We start from the raw sequence: 20,841 nt of genomic DNA on the forward strand, positions 1-20,841 counted from the left end.
CATGCAAAGAGTTGACTCATTAGAAAAGACTCTGATGGTGGGAGGGATTGGGGGCAAGAAGAAAAGGGGACGACAGAGGATGAGATGGCTGGATGGCATCACCGACTAGATGGACGTGAGTTTGAGTGAACTCCGGTAGTTGGTGATGGACAGGGAGGCCTGGCGTGCTGTGATTCATGGGGTTGCAAAGAGTCGGACTCGACTGGGTGACTGAACTGAACTTAACTGATGCGTCCCTGAATATTTTCTTCGCAGCAATTATTTTAACTGCAATTAACTACCTTTGTAATTATTTGTTTAGCATCCATCATCCATTGTTGACAAGGATGAAGTCTGTCTTGACTAGCCAAGTCTTAACACATAGCCAGTGCTCTTTCTGTGAGAGTGAATGTTGCTCAGTCATGTCTGACTCTTTGTGACCCCATAGATTGTATAGTCCATGGAATTCTCAAGGACAGAATACTGGAGTGGAAAGCCTTTCTCTTCTCCAGGGGATCTTCCCAACCCAGGGATCGAACCCAGATCTCCCACATTGCAGGCAGATATCTTTACCAGCTGAGCTACCAGGGAATCCTAGCGCTATCCCTAACCCAATTTCTATATTTTAGTGTAAATAAATGGTAGGTTGGAAATGTAATATTGGATAGAAGAAGATAAGTAAGAGGGATATTTAAAGGTAGAATTGAAGAAACTTGGCAAATGAACAAAAATGAGAAAGAAAAGATGAATCCTGGATGAGTCCCAAGTTACTAGGTTGGATAATTGGAGGTGCCATTAATAAGAGTTATGACTAAATTATAGGGGAAGATTATGACTTAAATTTGAGCCCTACTATATTAATTAATTGAATCATAGCTCATATTGAATTACATTTTGTTTTCTTTGAAACAGTTTGGTGTCCTTCTAGTCTCGCCTCAGTATAATTTCAAAAACTTTTAGTGTAGAAATTTTCTGAAGAAGATTAACATATATTGCATATACTAGATTGAGTGTTCTTTGCTTCATATTTAGATTATCTCTGTATTTTTGTCTTTATATTTTTAGTATTTCTCCAGTATTGAGTTGGCCTTCTTTGGCATATAGCATAATACATTTTGGGGCTTTTCTTGTGGCTCAGCTGGTAAAGAATCCACCTGCAATGCAGGAGACCTGGGTTCAATCCCTGGGTTGGGAAGATCCCCTGGAGAAGGGAAAGGCTACCCACTTCAGTATTCTGGCCTGGAGAATTCCATGGGGTCGCAAAGACTCAGACACAACTAAGCAACTTTCACATTTTAAAAAATTTTCCTATTCATTAAACTGAAGTTAAAGATTTGGAAAAGTTTAGGGATACTCTTTTCAATCAGACTAGTTTCGGTGTGAATTTTTCCTTACTTATGAAATAAAAATAGAAATTTAAAATATCTATAATTATCTTAACATTTAAACCTATGTAAAGCTTCATAGTAGTTAAATAAAAATATCCAAAGGCAGTAGGTAATTTTTGATATCAAGGACTGCCATGCATCTCATCTTGTATTCCCTTTATTTAAATGAAAAATATCGTCTTTCTTTTCAGTTACACATAAAGAAAAAGACAAGCTAAAAGAAAAAGAAAAACCTGAGAAGAAAGGTATGGATTTATTCTTACTGCTGTTCTACTCATTGGCCCGTCACTGTTTGACCGTTTCTTCCTTATGTTAGATTTTAGATGACCATGAATTTATTTTTTGAAACTATATTATGATAATTTTCCTTAGAATTGAATGTAAAAAGAACAATTTCTGGGTTAAAGGAAATAAAATACTTAAGACTCTCTTGAAATCCATTACCAATTTCTTTTCTAGAAATGTATTAATTTCTCCTCCTGACAGTTCTAAGGCTGCTTTTAGCCAATGAGGATATAATTTCAAAAAATAATTGCTAATTTGATAGGTTAAAAAGTATAGTCTATTACTTTAACTTGCATTTGGTGATTATGTATTAGACTGGATTTAAAAACTTTTTTTAGCTTTTATTTATTTAGAATAAGCAATGTGCACTCACTGTTTAACATGTAAAGGTACTTATGAAAGCACGCTCCTGCCTTGCTCCCACCCTCTGATCCCTTTTCTCATCTACCCACACAAACAGACGGCAAGCTACTTTTATGAGCATCTTTTCAAAACTTTGTTTTGCCTTTATAAGACAATATATATTATTGTCTCTCCCTATTTTTACATATAATTTAGCATGTCCTATATTCTAGCTTTATAATTTAATATTACATCCTAGATGTCTTTTCATATCAGTAAATAGATATTTCCTTCATTCTTTTAAAAATGCTGCATAGTATTTAAATGGAGATATTTAAATATATATCTTAAGCTATATTAACTCTATCTTTTGATTATTTATTATTTGTAGATTTAAAGATTTAGATATGGTTTTTAGTGATACACATTTATGTAACTCTTCACACTTACTTCCTGTTTCTCCTGATGATATGTGTGTGTGTCTAAACTGGCTATATGTAACTGGCCTATTGCATTTACAAATGCATTTCTCAGTGTCATAGTTAATGTAAGGGTTTCTGTCTGTATGAATAGACATGTGTGAGTACATATGTGTGATAAGCGTGTGTTATTTATATTCTTGAATTTTTATGTGGCTAGATATGTTGATATTTTCTTTTGGTATTTCTACTCTTGAATCTTCATATAAGGATTAATTCAATAATTAGTAATATCTCTCAAGTTTTAAAAATTAAGTTCATATTTAACTTTAATTCATCAAAAATCCATTTTAATATGATATAAAATTCTAAGTTAATTTTTTTGCTTTTGTTTTAAAGTGGATCATGTCTAGGATATTTAGGCTAGATTTCAGCTGATTTTTGTATCTACAATACACATAGACTACTGAGCAATTTTATTTTGTAAAGCATTCTATTTAGCTAGAATTTACAATGCTTAGAAATCAGATCAGTTGAAACATGCTTCATTCTTCTCTATTCTAAACTCACATTTGGATATTTGAACTAAATAGTTGTTCTTTTATTAAGGTTTACTTTGTGATAATATCCATGAATTTCAGTACAGTCATCTTCTCTGTTCTAGAAACAGGTGTCCATTTCCTACCAGCTATTGACTTACACAGTTATTGGCATCAGATTCTGTGTACTCCGACTAAAGGAAATAATCTTATATTTCTTGTGATTTTTCAATCTTTACAATGGCCAGATACTTTTCATTAAAATTAATTGAGAATTTGTTGCCACTAAATCATACATTTGAAGGAAACTTACCCAAATTGAGATGCTGAAACAGAACCGTTGTGTCTTTTTATTTACTGTATACCAATTAAAGGCATTTGCTTTTTATGAGACAGTTATTATGCTGTAGCCCAATAACCTCGAATGTTATTCCTCCTTCAGCTAATATTTTCTAAACTGTTACCTATAACCCCAAGTGGTAGTAGAGATGACCATGGGGCAGGCTTAGGGGTGGAAAGGCTGAAACCCTGGAGGTGCAGGCGCCTGCTCTCTCGGTAACTCCATAGCTGCTACGATCTCATGGACTTTCTTCTCTAAGCTTTCTATGAGGCTTGTATCATCTCTCAAAAATTCTGGTGAAACCGTTCATAGACTGTATTTTAAGAAGATTATTTAAATATATGTTTTAAGCACATCGTTTTCCTTTTATAATACAAGTAAAACTGATGGATATTAATATTCCTAAGATATAGTTAGAAAAATGAAAATAATTAGGGCTCCAGTTTTTTACCCTAATAATTTGACTCTTTCCTTAACCTGGATGTTTTCATTAAAATCTACTATTTTATCTTTACTTTTCTTTAATTTCTTTACCTCTCCTTATTAATCTTTAATAAATAGTATATACATGTTGAAAAATGTATAGTGATTTGGATAACTATTAAACTGCACTGTTTAATACATTTGAAATATAGGAATAACCTTTACATGTTGTACTTCTCTGAACTCATTTACTTAAGCCATTAAGAGACATAAGAGTTTACTAGTCTATGTAAGGAAAATAGAAATCAATACAATAAATTCATAGTGTCATACTACTTTATTTTTTTTTAATGTGGACCATTTTTAAACTCTTTATTGAATTTGTTACAATATTGCTTCTATTTGATGTTTTGACTTTTTGACCATGTGACATGTGGGATTTTCACTCCCTGACCAGAGATTGAACCCTTGCCCCCTGCATTGGAAGGCAAAGTCTTAACCACTGGACTGCCAGGGAAGTCAAGTCCTAAGACACACTATTCTTAATCAAAGCTCTAATATTGATTTAATTATTTCTTTTCATTGTAAAGACAGAGCTTCCTCCTGGTAAAATGATACATCTTTCCACAAATTCTTATAAAATTATTTTTTCTGTTTGTCTCTCCTAGAGACAATTCCAAAATACCGTTTAGAATGGTAAGTTTAAACAGAAGGATGAGACTAGCTTTCAAATGCTTTCTAAATCTTAATGCCAAGTCTTTGAAATTAACTTTTTTTATAGTTTTTATTAAATTGGTGATTTTTTAAAAATTCCTGGATTAGGTTCATTAATGTCATCAAACTAGCTTATGATTTTGGTGGCTGTAAAAATGAGGTAAAGAAAAAGCTTAGTCTTGAAATCTATTAAAAGTGTGTACTAATATAACATTTTCTGCTTAAGCAACTCACAAGGAAAAAATTCAGAAAAAAGAAAAACCAGAAACAAAGACAGTGGCAAAAGGTAAGTTATACTTTCTGTTTTAAAAGCAATATATTTGGGGTAGCAGCTGGATGATTGTAAGCATTTAGCATTTCCTTTACAAAAAATTTGACTTTACATTTGAAATTTAATATGTAAAAGAATAATAAAAGTGAATACTTAAAATAATAGAGCATTTCCAAATATGAGAAGAAATTGAAGAGCTTTCTTGTCTGTGGCAGGCAGAATTTTAGCCCCCATGGCCTTCACCCCTTGGTGTCATCCCCTTGGCTGTGTTACATTATATGGCAAAAAGCAGTCTGCAAAAATAGTTAAGATAGATCTAAAATATGGGGGTTTTCCTGAATTATCCAGGTGAGCCCAGTGTAATCCCCATGAACCTTAAAAAAACATAGAGAAGTGACAGAAAAGAAAGATTTTGACATGTGAAAAGGACTCGCCCCCATTACTAGCTTGAAAATTGAGGGAGGCACACGGAAAGTATAAGAAGGGAATGCATCCTGCCAACATGTTGAAGAAGTGTGGAAGCCAGCCCTTCTTCACAACATGTAGCAACATGTAGCCCAGTTGACAAGTTGATTTTAGCATTGTGGACCCTAAGCTGAAAACTTGTTTGAGCGACATTGTAACAAGACTTTTGAACTATGGAAACCAGGAGATAATAGATCCTGGTTGTTGGGTTAAGTAGCTAAATTTGCAGGAGTTCCTAGAACAATGGCAAACTAGTACAAACATACCTGATTTACAGTTTAATTAGTACTACACCTTGAGTTTAATTTTAGAACACTAACATTAAGGATTTCTTTTTTCAAGAAGAATAATGCATCATCTTGATCAATATTTTAAGCCAGTAAGGGCCTAAATTGTCTTGATAATATACCAAAGAAAAAAGCAGTTAGAATATGAATGTAATGTTATAAACTTTGGAAGACTACATTAACTAGTTTTTATTCTAAATTTGTCAATTGTTTGTTTGATGTTAGAAAAATATAGATTCTGTATATTCAATATTATCTACTAAATTATAGATGATCTATAAAACATAGTTTCTAAATATTCAGTCCTATCAACTAAATTCAATTTTCTTTCTCATATTTTATTTATATATATATTAAAGTATAGTTGATTTACAATATTGTGTTAGTTTCAGATACATACCAAAGCAATTTGGTTATGTGTATATGAATATTTTTCAAATTCTTTTCCATCATAGTTTATTATAAGATATTGAATATAGTTTCCTGTGCTATACTGTAAATCCTTGTCGATTATCTAGTTTTTACATAGGGATATGTATCTATTAAACTATACTCCTAATTTATCCCTCCCTACCTTCTCCTTTAGAAACCATAAGTTTGTTTTCTCTGTCTGTGAGTCTGTTCTGTTTTGTAAACGAGTTCGTTTGTATTATTTTTTAGATTCCTTATATAAATGGTATCATATGTGTGTCTTTGTAATTTTATTTTTAATACATTTGTATTTGTATTGAAATATAATTGATTTACAACAGTAAATTGATTTACAATATATTATAATTTACAATATTATATTGTATTCAGGTATACAACATAATGATTCAAAATTTTCATAGATTATATTCCATTTAAAGTTACTATAAAATATTGTCTGTATTCCCCTGTTGTACCATATAGTCATGTAGCTTATTTATTTTATATTCACCTAGTCAGCTCTTAATTTCTTCTGGTGTGTTTTTCATTTCAGTTATTGTACTCTTTAGTTCTGTCTGTTTCTTTTTTATATTTTGTAGTTTCTTGTTGAAATTATCATGGTTTGTCTATTCTTTTCACTAATTCAATTAGCATTCTTATTACTAGTGCTTTGAACTCTTTATCTGATACCATTTATCTCTGTTTCTTGTTGTTTTTTCAGAGTTTTTTGTTGTTGTTCTTTCACTTAAAACAAATTCCTCCATCTTCTCATTTTTCTTAACTCTCTGTATGATATTATGTGATGCAGTAGCCTACCCCAGTCTTGAAGGCTGTCCTTGTGTGGGAGTGCCTCTGTGGTCTGCGTGTGCCAAGTGGCTTTGGTGGGAGGGGTGGATCTGATGTGAGCATGAGTCTCATTCTCCCATGGGGTTGTGGCTGCTCTCACCATGGTAGGATGTGGGATTGGACATGGAGGGTCTAGGCCCAGAGCCAGGTGTAAGCATGGGCTTCTTCTCTGTTCTGAGGCTCATACCACCCTGTTGAGGACTGGATCCGGTCCCAAGTTGCTGTAGGAGAAGCCCTGATAATCGAAACGGAGCTGGTTCTGTTCCCGCTAAGTGTGTGGTCTCCTGACTCTGGGCATTGGCACCTTCAGCGTACAGCAGAGCAGTGTTAGAGCAAGAGGAGCTGGAGCGTGTGCTCAGTGTGGTTCAGGGTGCAGGCTGGGGTGGTCCCAGCACCGGCCGAATTCTGGTCCACTTCGTATCTGCTATAAGTGCCAGGAATGACTGCCATCACCCCATTCAGATGAGCCAGCTCTGTCCTTTACAACTATGCGTTCTCCTCAGCTGTGGCGGCCTTTGGCCTGGTGTGGAGCTGCACCACAGAACAAGCATGGCTGGAGGGGTGTTTGGCTCAGGCTGGGGCACGAGTGCGGTGGTCACTAGAAACTGTCTAGAAGCAAAGGCAGTTCAATTTTTTTCCTCTGCCTTGTTTCAGGAAAAAGTGAGCATGTGTGTGTTCTTCCCCAGCATAGTCTATGTTCCTCCAGCCCTGCTGTCAGTCCCACTGGTTTTCAAATCAGCTAAGGGGACTCATACTCTTGATGTTAGACCCAGGACTGGGGTGGCCTATATGTCTTTTGAACTGCTCACTTCCCAGAAGGGAATCTCCAAGCCTGTGTAATCCTGTTCCTCTTCTGTATCCTCTCATAAAGGTGCAGGTCCAACCTAATTGCTTCTCTTCCCTCCCTACCTGGTTTTGTGTGTATTTTTTACAGAGCTTTGGTTATAAAAAGAGTCTTTTTCCAATGTTCAGTTTGTTTTCAGTGAGCATTGCTCCACATATATATGTATTTTTGATGTGTTCGTGGGGGCAGGTGAGCTCTGTGTCCTCCTACTTAGCCATTTTATCTTATCTGTCCTTTTATTTTAAAATATAGGTTTTATGTGATCAATATATTTTGGAAATTTCAATCTAGTATTTTCAAGAGACTAAACATGTAGATAAAAATTGGAATCTATTTTCAAAATTTAGTGTTTACCTATAAAATGTAAAATAATTAGATATTTGAGGACGATGTCTTTTTTACTAAATTTTTCCATGAGATAACAAAACATCATTTTTTGAAGATAACATGGATGAATTGAAACTTTAAGATAGTAAGGATGTTAGAGACTATCCCAATTAATTACCTAACTTAACAGATGAAGAAATTTACCTCTGGGAAGAGAAAACAATTTGGCCAGATTGAAAACTAGTATGTAATTGAACTAAGACCAAACCCCAAGTGAACCGAATATAAATCAAGTATTCTTTCCAAAGCTAATTAAATAAAGTTCTTCAAGCATCAATTATTTCTTCAACAAATATTTATTTAATACTGTACTAATTATTTCTTGCTGTATAAAAATTACCACACAGACAATCTGGACATGGTTTAGCTCAGTCTTTTACTTTACAGTGTCTCACAAGACTGTGATCAATGTGTTAGACAGGGCTGTAGTCCCATCTGAAGGCTCAGCTGGGGAAGAATTATTTCCAAGTTCATTTAAATGACTGTTGGCAAGATTCAATTCCTCAAGGCCTATTGAATTGAGAGAGTCTCAGTTTTTTTGGGGGGGAGGAGGTGGCTATTGGCAGGAGCCATCCTCAGTTCTTGCCACATGAGTCTCACCAATATTGCTAGAGTCATCAAATTCAGCAAGAGAAAGAGTCAGCTAGTAAGACAGAAATAGCAATCTTATGTAAACTAACCATGGAAACCACATACTATTGGTCTGCATCAAATTCCTAGGCCAGTCCATATTCAAAGGATGAAGATTATACAAGTAGGCAAGTAGGAGTCTTTGGGAGCCATGGTAAGTCAACCTGGCCTACCAAAAATCAAAAATACTTAATAAGAATATAAGTAACTGAGATAAAGTTAAAAGTTAGCATTTCCTTAATGAACGAGAGTTGATATAGGTTATTTCCTAACTCCAAAAAGGTATAGTTTGTTAGCATGTTTATTGCATAATATGATTTCCCTTCTTTGATTAAGATATTTTGATTCTGGTACAGATTGCTAATGGGTATTCCAAAATTGGATCAAATATGCTGATGTCATTCTTTCATTTAGGCTATTTGGTTTTCCATTTGACAAAAGTAATAAATTAAATGTCTTCCCAAACTGAGCTGGGTGATTTGAACATGACAATACTTTTTGCTTCATTGTTCCTTAATTAACTACTAAATGCAGTTGTCAATTAAATTATTTTTGAGAAAGATCAGGAAAAGTATTTTGGCACAAAATTTAAGAATACCTATCTAATTTGATAAAAATAAATATAAATTGGGTGTTGATTTACTTTTATGGCATTTTCCACATTATATCCACATCACTGTTGCATTCTCATCCATTTTTTATTTTTAATGTGAGGAAACATTACCTGTTTGAAAGATGAAGATCACTAAAAATGTCTAAAAGAGAAAATTTTGTTATTTTTATACTTTAAAAACCACAGATAAATGAATTTGTTTTAGGTGTAGTCTTGTGTATAAGAAAATGACCTGTGTTCATTTGTAAATTGTAATGGCACTAAAAGTAAATCTTAATTTCATATGTCTAATTTCATAGTACAAAGCTAAAGTTAAATCAGCTGCTACCTACAAGAAGTGATCAGGTGTCATTTAAGGTAACCACGATAATAATTTCACACATATAAAAGTACAAACAAAAAGCTAGTTGGCAGATTTTCCAGGTTGTGGTCAAGTCCATTTCTAAACACATATTTACATATGTAATCTATATGTCTCTATGTTGTGTACATGATCTAAAGATAATTTACTGTTTTCTAAAACGAAATTGTTCATTTATAACATTTATTCTTCATTTTCTCTGAAAGAAGTACTGTGCTAGACCTTATGTTGCTACAAAATGAATAGTATATATATAATTCCTATTCTCAAATTTCTCTCAGTCTGGTAGGGAAGACAGATATGTGAAAGCCATCTGTAATACAAGATAAATCGTAGGGTATAGCATGTGTGTTTAAACAAAAGTTGAGACAAATCTAAGCACTGGTGAATAAATGATTAGTTCCAAGGGCAGAGTCATTTGTTGCATATGAATTGAGCACAAAGGGATTTATATATGTGTAAGATATGGAACATACATTTGATATAGCCTGGCAATATTTGACATGTAGAGAATACATGAGATAATTTTTAAAAAACAAAGTAGTCTGTTGGAGAAAGGAATTTTTGGGAAAATGCTATGAGAGGAGAGATAATAAAGCTAGATATCAAAGGGTTTTTTGAAGCTACATATCACAGGGTTTTTTGGTTTTGTTTCCTTTTTTTTTTTTTTAATTGGGTGTCACAGGCTTTTACTTGACATTCCTCAGATAGGAATCTGCTGATCTTCAGAGCTCTGGCAACTGGCTTTGAAGCCAGGCCATGATAGGCTCTCTGGAAGTGTTTGTTAGATCATATGTGAATTCTATGACTTAGAGGTGTTGTTGGCCCTCTCAAAGGAACTTCTTCTCCAGGCAGAAACTGATAAATATTTTGGTGTGGGGTCCTGAAACAATGTTGACTGAAAGTCATCTGGACAGAGGTGTTGGTTTCAGTCATAGCAATGTATGTGCCTGCTGTAGGAAGCAGCAGAAAGCAGTAAAGGAGACTTTGAGGTTTAAAGGGAATAGAAGAAAATCCCCAGTTGATTGAAGTCACAAAAGCCACCAAGATGTTGGAAGTTTGTGGAGTAAGTGGGTGATTCTTTTATGAGAGTTTTATGGTCAGTAGCTTTGGGAAACAGTGGATAGCATAATCTACCTCCCTGAAGACTCTTAATACACATTAGCTTTGAGAAATTCCATAGAAAAGAAATGAGTTTAGCTTAATGTTTCCCAATTTATTTGATCATAGAAATATCCCTCTACCCCTAACACAACATCAATATCTCCCTGCAAAGTTCTGAGGAAACTTTGGGAGGTGGTAGCCCATTCAATTAAATGTAGAACTGCAGGTTATTTTGGTTTCATGAGCATTATCATGTTTATCCTTCTCCTTGCAGGACTTCATAATATTATCTTGTCTTAGTCTCAAATTATTCTTTACTGCACAAAGTCAAGAAACTTGATTATAATATTTTCATCAAATTCTGCAACATGAATGACAATAAAGTCTACCTATTACATAGGCAAATGACAGAGTCCAGCACTATAGTAGACTTACTATGAAGTCAAGGATTATGTGTGATCCCGTAGAGTAAATGTCCTATATGCAGCATCTATTATAAACATTTTACACAAATGTACTATACTATTGTTGCTTTAAAAAAAAAATTGAAACATTCACAGACTCATTTATTCACAGTCCCAGTCCTCTTCCTCCAAATACATGTACTAATATAAAATTAAGAATATGAACATATAGAATATAAATAAAAATTCATATGTATTCTAATTTATAGCCCTTTCTGTTTACTAGGAGAACCTGCCTGCCAATTCAGGACACATAAGACATGTAGGTTTGATTACTGGGTTGGGATGATCCCTGGAGGAGGAAATGGCAACCCACTCCAGTATTCTTGCCTGGAGAATCCCATGGGCAAAGGAGCCTGGTGGGCTACAGTCCTTAGCATTGCACAGAGTCGGACACAACTGAAGCGACTTAGCACACACACAAAGGCTTTAAAAGACAATTGAATTATTATTTTTGACACAGGAGCCGACATCTTAATTTCTACTCTCTTTCCATTACTTTAAAGTCAAACCATTAAAGACTGAATGTCTCTTGAGTTATCTTTTAATGGGTTTTATTCTTTTGTTTCTAATATTCATTACCAGTACAAATCATTTTACATTTACATTCACAGTAGTTATCTTTAAAAACTATTGTGTTGAAAATTTAGTTTCTTGAATAACTTTGAAGATATTTCATTTGTAGAACAAAATGACCATATCCATTTAAAAGGTCTCTTTCATTGGGCTTTTTGGTACAGACATGGGTTTTCACTGAGCATGTCTATATATAACTGCCCTGCAGAATCCAAATGCCTCCCTTTTGATATACTCAGTTCCTGACTACCTAAAAAATAATGTTTTTGTGTACAAATTAAGAAAATGCCCAACTTTCAAGTTAACATTTTTTCAGTACTCTAACATGCCACTTCATAAGCTGTATAAAAGTCAAATAATAGTCACAATTTATGTCAGTGACACAGTTTTTTAATTTGTTTTTCTTTTCTCTTTCTTTTAAAATTGTTCTTAATAACTAATGAAAGATAAAATGCTGCATTGGTTTAAAAATATGTTTATATATATTTTTTTACTTATATGATTAAACTTTTATTTAACTCCATACAGAAGAGAAGAAAGCTAAGACTAGAGAAAAGATTGAAGAAAAGATTAAAAAGGAAGTGAAAGGTGTGAAACAGGAGAAGGTGAAGCAAACAGCTACTAAAATAAAAGAAGTACAGAAAACCTCACCCAAACCTAAAAAGGACGAGAAAGATGCTGCAGCCGTGTCCAAGCATGAACAGAAAGGTAAACATTCAGAGGAGGCGGCCAGAGGTTCTAAGAGAGTGTGGGGCAAGAAACAGATGCAGTGAAATTAAAACCTGAAAAAGATGAAGATCAGCCTTGAGAAGGGAGTAAAAGATGTGTATAAGTGAATATACCTGAAAGGAAATACAATAATTGGGAAATTAAATTTTATTTATAGAAACACTAAACTGTGTTCACATATTTAAAGATGCATGTTGAAGCACTTTTAAAAGAGAATTTGAGTTAGTATCTGAAATTATTTAAAGGACACATACTCTCTGTCCTTTGTGTACTCTTTGAAGAACAACCATCCAGGAAAATGACAGCAATTTTATTAAAAGGTATATCTTCAAATCATATAGAATAAGTATCAGAAAAAGTATCCATACATTCCTGTAGCTCTGCAAGAGCACATAATTCAGAAGATACATTGAATTATTAAATCCATTTTGTACAATGACTAAATTTATGACCTTAGAAAACTTTGTATCTTACATATAGTGCTGCTTTTCAGTAAGACTGATGTCAAACTTACATCCATACTTCACAGAAATAGAGCAATTAAATGAAGGTAGAATGTAAATGACATTCTTTAAAGAAAGGTGTTTGTAAACATAAAAGGGTGGAGTTTTAAGAGGTTTGCTGAGGACCTTATTGTCAAACATCTCTAGCCCTTGTTGAATCTTTCCTTGCCTAAATCCACTCCTGGTTGCAAGCTGGTACACAGTCTGAGCTTCCCCACACAGATTGTGGGATCTTCTCTGTGCAGACTATTCCTATCAATGTTTTTTAAACATTAAAATGTTTTCCTTATTCTGATAGCTTTAATAATTTTAGTTGAGGGCTAAAGTTAAGGACTTGCTTCTATAAGATTTGCATTTAAAAAGTTAAAAATGTCATTACTGAGTACGCTATTTGGACAATGAAACTGAAAATAAGTTTTCCTACTATAAGGTACAAGATATGGAATTTGAGAACCATACATAAAGGTGAAATTATATGGTATTTGTCTTTGTAATCTACTCTCATATTTTATCTTTGAATCACTTTTTTCCCTGAATGCAAAAGTAATATTTGGAAATGTTTGTTTATATGAAGGAAAAGGTATATTTTTTGAAAATATATTTTGAAAAGGAAAAAAAGAAAGGAAAAGTGTTTTGTTTTGTTTTTTTAGTAAATAACCAATTTTTGTATTTAAGTAATTTTATTTCAAAGTAATATTTAAAGAGGCTTCCCTGATAGCTCAGTTGATAAAGAATCTGCCTGCAATGCAGGCGACCCCAGTTCAGTTCCTGGTTCAGGAAGATTCACTGGAGAAGGGATAGGCTACCCACTCCAGTATTCTTGGGCTTCCCTTGTGGCTCAGCTGGTAAAGGATCCACCTAGAATGCAGGAGACATGAGTGAAATTATATCTTTGAAGCCCAAAGCCTTTCTTCAATTTTAAAGATGATTATATTGCCTTGAATCAATTAAAAAATTAATTATCATCTCTAGCAAAGCTGTATGTTTTTTATGCAATATTTTGGGTAGAAAAACATAGTAAATAAATAAAAAATATTTTGAATGGACTATTTTATTGTGATAGACAGGAAAATTAATCTTCTGATTCACTAATATACTTATTTAAAATTATTATAAAAATCCTAAAATACTTTGCATTGTAGATTGTCTTTTCAAAAAGAAAATAATCACAAAAACAAAAGAATCACATGAAACTGATTAAATGTACCAAGCATATTTTTATTTTTTTCCCATAAATACAGCATGTAAAAATTCATTCCATTTATATATGGGAGTACCAAAATACTCATCTAGCAACTAAGAATACAAATACACTTTTCAATGTTCATTTTTAGTATCTTACTTATTTAGGGTACATATTCTATTGATGGGGACTCATCACTAAAATATTTCCAAATGATATCTATTTTCTAGGTCACATATATTGTATTTTATTCCTAACAGTAACCAGAATTATTGAAGATAGCATTATATTACCTTTCCATTTTCAATCTACTAATTTCATTTTCACATAAAAGAACTATTTATCTATTAAAAGAATGTTCAACTATCACTTAAGACTTAGAAATAAAAGCACAAATGTGATTTTATCAGCTAAACAAATGCCTTTGCTAAATTCAGGCTCTCTATTGAGAAGAGCTGCCATCTCAATTAGATAAATGTATTATTAGGTAAATAATGGAAATTTTACCTGTAAAAGCTTATCAGATATATAAATATATCATTTAAGAAATTATGTTATGATTTAAGAGCATTTGTTTTTAAAATAATTGCATTATAGTTTTAACTCAACCATGATAAAGACATAGTGTTTTCTAAATTATCTACTTGTGAGGTGGCTTTGATTTTGAGACATGTATTGATTTTGATTCAGTAAAATAGTTATTTCTCATTTAGGCAAAGGATTGGTTATTTGCTTAGCTTGAGTTAGACCTAATGAATTTGATTCATACTTGCATATAGATCTCTAATAGTGCTTTTTAAATAAATAGGTTCTCTAGGTCTTTTATTCACTAGACACAGATTTTTATGTGTAGCAAATGATTTAATTATATAGTATACATGCATATATATTCATACATGGTTCTAAAGCATCAGGAATAAGATTTTTATATATATATCTATAGGTACCTGCCTATTCTAAACTTAAAACACACTCTTGCTGCTGAGTCACGTCAGTTGTGTCCGACTCTGTGGGACCCCATAGACGGCAGCCCACCAGACTCCCCCGTCCCTGGGATTCTCCAGGCAAGAACACTGGAGTGGGTTGCCATTTCCTTCTCCAATACATGAAAGTGAAAAGTGCAAGTGAAGTCGCTCAGTTGTGTCCGACCCTCAGCGACCCCATGGACTGCAGCCTTCCAGGCTCCTGCATCCATGCGATTTTCCAGGCAAGAGTACTGGAGTGGGGTGCCATTGCCTTCTCCGAAACACACTCTTATGCACTACATAATCTGTTTTTTATGGACCAATCTGTTTTAATAAGTAGGATAAGAAGGGTCAGCGTGATCAAGCATTGCTCTCTGATTTTCTCATAGGCTATGGCAAATTTGTGGGGTAGGAAAAATCAAACCTCCCCACTGCTATGCTCTCTCTCTCTTTTCTTCCTTCTTCTTACTTTTTTAAACAACTATTCATGGCAGGCAGAGAAATTGTAGCTAATGTGAATCTGCCGTAGAGCGCCAGACCACATATGTCCCACTCTCATTAGAGATTTTCTAAAATGTCTTTTCTGTTAACATTCTGCACCCTGAATGCATTTTCTCTCAGCTGCTACTCCACAGGGAACAACCAACAAGGCAGCCGCTGAATGACATCTATCACTGCTCCCTGAGGATCGGGAAGGGGAGAGATGGACAGCATGTGGTATTCCTAGAAAGATGTTCATTTGGAGAAAAAAAAAAACTAAGAAGGGATGAGGAGATATAAAATTACCTTATGTGAATGACTGTCACATAACAATGAAAGAATAGTAGAACAGTTCAGATTTTCTTTAGGAAAAAAAATGACCTGTTTTAACATTTGAGTTGGATTTAAAGAAGCATTTCTATAAAATGAAGTTTCCAAATTCAGGATGGCCTGGATTCGCTTTATCCTCAGACAGGTGAAGCAAACACACTGGGGACTGCCCGACATATACCTGTCTAGAATTCTTACACGCTGTTAAGATCAGCACACAGGACAGGTGGAAGGGAGCATCTTAATTTAAAATATTTAAAATGTCTTAACTTTGGTAATTCCCGCACAGGTTCTTTCCCTAGTGGGGGCACTAAAACCCTGCATGCCACAAAATGTGGCCAAAAAAAATTCTTAACTTTAAATATTGTAAAAATACTTTCATCTTCTTATTGATATGCTGATGCCATTAAAATGCAACATCACAGCATCAGTTAAATATAATAGAAACCTCCTGTGTGGTATAACCAAAATAATTTTCTAGATTAAAAAAATTAACCTTCTTGAGTTCATAAGAGATTTTCTTTTTCAAATTGGAAGCATGTAGAACTACTGGTGCATTAATTAAATAAAATGCTTTTGGATCCAGAAAATAGTGGCATAAGAAATACAAACATTTTACTTAGGTAATAATATGACATATAGCTTCATTACTCTGTCAGCATTCAGTTAAAGAAGACTCTCTGAAGCATGAAGATTTTAGTTAATTCAATAAACTAGTCCACCTGTTATGTATACAAAACAGCCTAGCACAGCTTGGGGCCGAGCACCATATTTCATTTGGGGGGTGTCCAAACCCTTCAAATTGCAATAAGTCTCTGCATTCTAAACTTCCAAGATACATACTTTCTCCATTGTTGTTGCTGAGGGCTTTAGAGACACTAGAAATGATTGTCAAAAAAGACATTTTTAATGATTTTAAATTAGTTATTCCAAAAATGTGGTCTAATCTGATTCCTATGGGAAGTTGGTTAAAAATACATATTCCTAGGGTCCAGACCCCATCGAATTGTAGGGTTTTTGTTTTTTGGGTTTTTTTTTTTCCTTGGCCTGACTGTGCCAAGAAATCTGCATTTTAACAAAGTCCTCATCTTTTTGTACTTAAATTGCCCTTTGAGAACAACTTCTTGAGATGTAGACAGGACACATTTAAAATGATCAGTCACATTAACTACTGAAAGAGGAAAGCCTGCCAATTTTAGGAACTCCTCACTTCCCAACCTCAAGCTTGCAATTTAAGGGAAATGCACTTTTCATCTTAGAGTCAAATGGCTCACTCTACAATTTCACTAAGGAAAAGGGTTATACCCAGAAAAGGGAAAATACCCTCTACCTTAATCTTCTCTGCTGTATCATAGGATTACCTGGTCCGGGGATGAGAATCCCCTGTTATTACCGTCAGTACATCCAAGAACAAATAGATTCTTGGACTGATCTGAGAGCTAGCTCCCTGCCACTACCCACCTCACTGGTGATTGTTGATTGATTTCAACAGTCAAAATCCATGCAAATTTTTGAAACTTTATGAGTTCTGGCCTACTCATTTAGGTACTAATGAAAAGAATTATATTTTTGCATCTTCTGCAGTAGGTGCATTTATTTTTTTTCAAATACCTAGCAGAGTCTCATAATAAAATGGATTACTCTAAAAATACTGTAAAACTCTAAAAACAATGAGTTTTACAAAAATCCTTTTGTGGGGTATTTATATAGTAATGTTTCATTATTTCATAGGTCTGATATATCAATACATAATTTAAAGCACCTAAGGGTATGTCATGTTGTATAAATTTAATAAACTCTCTTGATACTAAAGCTGCCTTTGGATTTATTGAATTAATAAGATGCCTATTTAAAAACATTAAAATGTAAATCATTTTGAACAAGATTCATTTAATAATCTGCAAGCTTTAAAGAAGATACAGTAAAGCTTAGGCAGTGATTCATCAACTGAAATTTGGATTGGAATAACTTCAGCAGAATCTAAAGTTATATAAAAATTTAAAGTTCAGTGCAATGTCTTTAATTTAGAAGGAAACAAAAAAGAACTTCTGAAATTCTTTTTGACAAAGTCTGCCCTAAAAGCTCAAATCTGTGCTTTTCTTGACTTTTCCCAGGGCTGATAAACTAACCAAGATTATAAGATGATCCTCTGATAAGGATTACCCAATCAGTTACTTTAAGAATGGTGTTGTTTGGTGCTGTTAAGGTTGTTCTCCTGAATTTTACTCTTCTAATTGAAAAAAATCTCTATGTAGAAGACCTGACACATTGCAAAGGGGTTAACGCTCATGCTTCCTTTTCAAGAAACATTCTACAGCTTCATTTAGACAATCAGGTGAAGGGTTGGGAGTGAGTATTTGATAAAACATTCCAAGTTTCTTGTGAAACTTCTGTGTCATTATTTGGAAGTATATATGTAAACAATGGGAAAAGTTGCTTAAATATGATGACTCATAATAAATTTGATGACAAAGGTTTTGATCTTTAAAAACAACCACTATAATATCACTATGAACTAGTCTGCTTTCATTTTAAAGGGTATTCTTTTTGTATGGAATAAATGAAAACATGTCTATTATTATTTCTTTGTGTTCATATGCGTGCAAATTATTCCTTCACATAAAGTATTGTAGTAACTAAAATAGAATTATGCTACTTTATTTTGTTAAGGCATTTCTCCCTAGAAAAAAAGAAAGGTATTGATGCATTTTTTCATTTTTTTTTCTTTCTACTTTTGTCAGATCAGTATGCATTCTGTCGATATATGATTGACATATTTGTCCATGGGGACTTAAAACCAGGTATTCCAAATAATCCTTGTTATTTGTCTGTTTTAACAGTCTTTGCTTTCAAGATTGTTTGTTTTATATGTACTAAACTGTTATTTTAATTTTTTTTAAAAAATTGCATAATGCATGTGTAGATTTAGAGTAAACCGATAAAAACCAGAAGTAATAACTGGCATTAGGGCCTTTAATTTTACTTGCTATGACTGCATGGCCTATTGCAAATGAAGTCTCTTGAAAGCAAAAAAAGTGTTAATATCTTTATGTACAAAAAAATGCTAATATCTTCAATAATATCTTCAAGTGAAGGGTTGAATCATCTTAGTCTCAGTAAATTTAGAATAAAAGACCTGTGACAATGAAAGCATTCTTTTTTTTTAGACAAGAACAGAATAAATATTAAAATCCATCATATTTCAAATATTGAATCTTTTTTTCAAAACTTTTTGATTTTCTCACTTGCAAATGACCTTAGTTAATCACTCCAGAGAACTACTATTGATGGAGACAGTCAACCTTGGAGTTAATAGTCAGCAATGGAGAAGTCTTTTTACCTAAAGGAATGTATCTATCATCTCTCCTGTCTTAAAATGTTGCCCAGAGTATACACAGGAATTCTTTGTTGCTGTTGGTTAGTCGCTACGTTGTATCTGACTCTTCTGCGACCTTCTTGACTATAGCCTGCCAGGCTCCTCAGTCCATAGAATTTTCCAGATAAAAATACTGGAGTGGGTTGCCATTTCATTATCCAAGAGATCTTCCTGACCCACGGATTGAGCCCACATCTTCTACACTGCAGATGGATTCTTCATCACTGAGCCACCAGGGAAGCCCCATAGTAAATACTACAATGGTATTAAAGTACTAGTTGCTCAGTCCTCTCAGACTCTTTGCTATCCCAAGGACTATAGGCCACCAGGCTCCTCTGTGCATGGGATTCTCCAGGCAAGAATACTGGAGTAGGTAGCTATTCTCTTCTCCAGGGGATCTTCCCAACCCAGGAACTGAACCCCAAGCTCCTGCATTGGCAGGAGGATTCTTTACCATTGAGCCACCTGGGAAGCCCCAAGGGATTCTTTACTAACATCTTAATTAAGAATTAGTAACTTAATTGCTTATACTCTGTTTTCAGATTTAAAAACTGACAGTACTATGTTCAAGATTGGGGAAACATTTCTAGGAAGATGGCATTGTTAGTTCAGTTCAGCCATTCAATCCTGTCCAACTCTTTGCAACCCCATGAATTGCAGCACACCACGGCTCCCTGTCCATCACCAACTCCCAGAGTTCACTCAAACTCATGTCCATCAAGTTGGTGATGCCATCCAGCCATCTCATCCTCTGTCATCCCCTTCTCCTCCTGCCCCCAATCCCTCCCAGCATCAGAGACTTTTCCAATGAGTCAACTCTTCACATGAGGTGTCCAAAGTACTGGAGTCTCAGCTTTAGCATCATTCCTTCCAAAGAACACCCAGGACTGATCTCCTTTAGAATGGACTGGTTGGATCTCCTTGAAGTCCAAGGGACTCTCAAGAGTCTTCTCCAACACCAGTTCAAACAACAGTTTGAACTCCAACAACAGTTCAAAAGCATCAATTCTTCGGCGCTCAGCTTTCTTCACAGTCCAACTCTCACATCCATACATGACCACTGGAAAAACCATAGCCTTGACTAGACAGACCTTTGTTGGCAAAGTAATGTCTTTGCTTTTGAATATGCTATCTAGGTTGGTCATAACTTTTCTTCGAAGGAGTAAGCGTCTTTTAATCTCATGGCTGTAATCACCATCTGCAATGATTTTGGAGCCCCAAAAAATAAAGTCTGACACTGTTTCCACTGTTTCCCCATCTATTTCCCATGAAGTGATGGGACCGGATGCCATGATCTTCGAATTTCTTTAAGCCAACTTTTTCACTCTCCACTTTCACCTTCATCAAGAGGCTTTTTAGTTCTTCTTCACTTTCTGCCATAAGGGTGGTGTCATCTGCATATCTGAGGTTATTGGTATCTCCCGGCAATCTTGATTCCAGTTTGTGCTTCTTCCAGCCCAGCATTTCTCATGATGTACTCTGCATATAAGTTAAATGAGCAGGGTGACAACATACAGCCTTGACATACTCCTTTTCGTATTTGGAACCAGTCTGTTGTTCCATGTCCAGTTCTAACTGTTGCTTCCT

The 20,841-nt window shown here is 34.4% G+C and overlaps 1 protein-coding gene across 1 annotated transcript in view; it reads left to right on the forward strand.

The window, feature by feature from the left end:
- The window catches only part of TRDN (triadin), a 281,398-nt gene that overhangs the window by 129,106 nt on the left and 131,451 nt on the right, over positions 1 to 20,841 (forward strand). Inside the window, exons 6-8 of the mRNA XM_010861777.1 lie at positions 1,559 to 1,612; positions 4,656 to 4,715; positions 12,217 to 12,396. Coding sequence (XP_010860079.1) covers positions 1,559 to 1,612; positions 4,656 to 4,715; positions 12,217 to 12,396 — 294 coding nt within the window. The remainder of the gene's footprint in view (positions 1 to 1,558; positions 1,613 to 4,655; positions 4,716 to 12,216; positions 12,397 to 20,841) is intronic.

This window comes from Bison bison, unplaced genomic scaffold (assembly GCF_000754665.1).
Source record: "Bison bison bison isolate TAMUID 2011002044 unplaced genomic scaffold, Bison_UMD1.0 scf7180017864473, whole genome shotgun sequence".
Taxonomy (NCBI): Eukaryota; Metazoa; Chordata; class Mammalia; order Artiodactyla; family Bovidae; genus Bison; species Bison bison.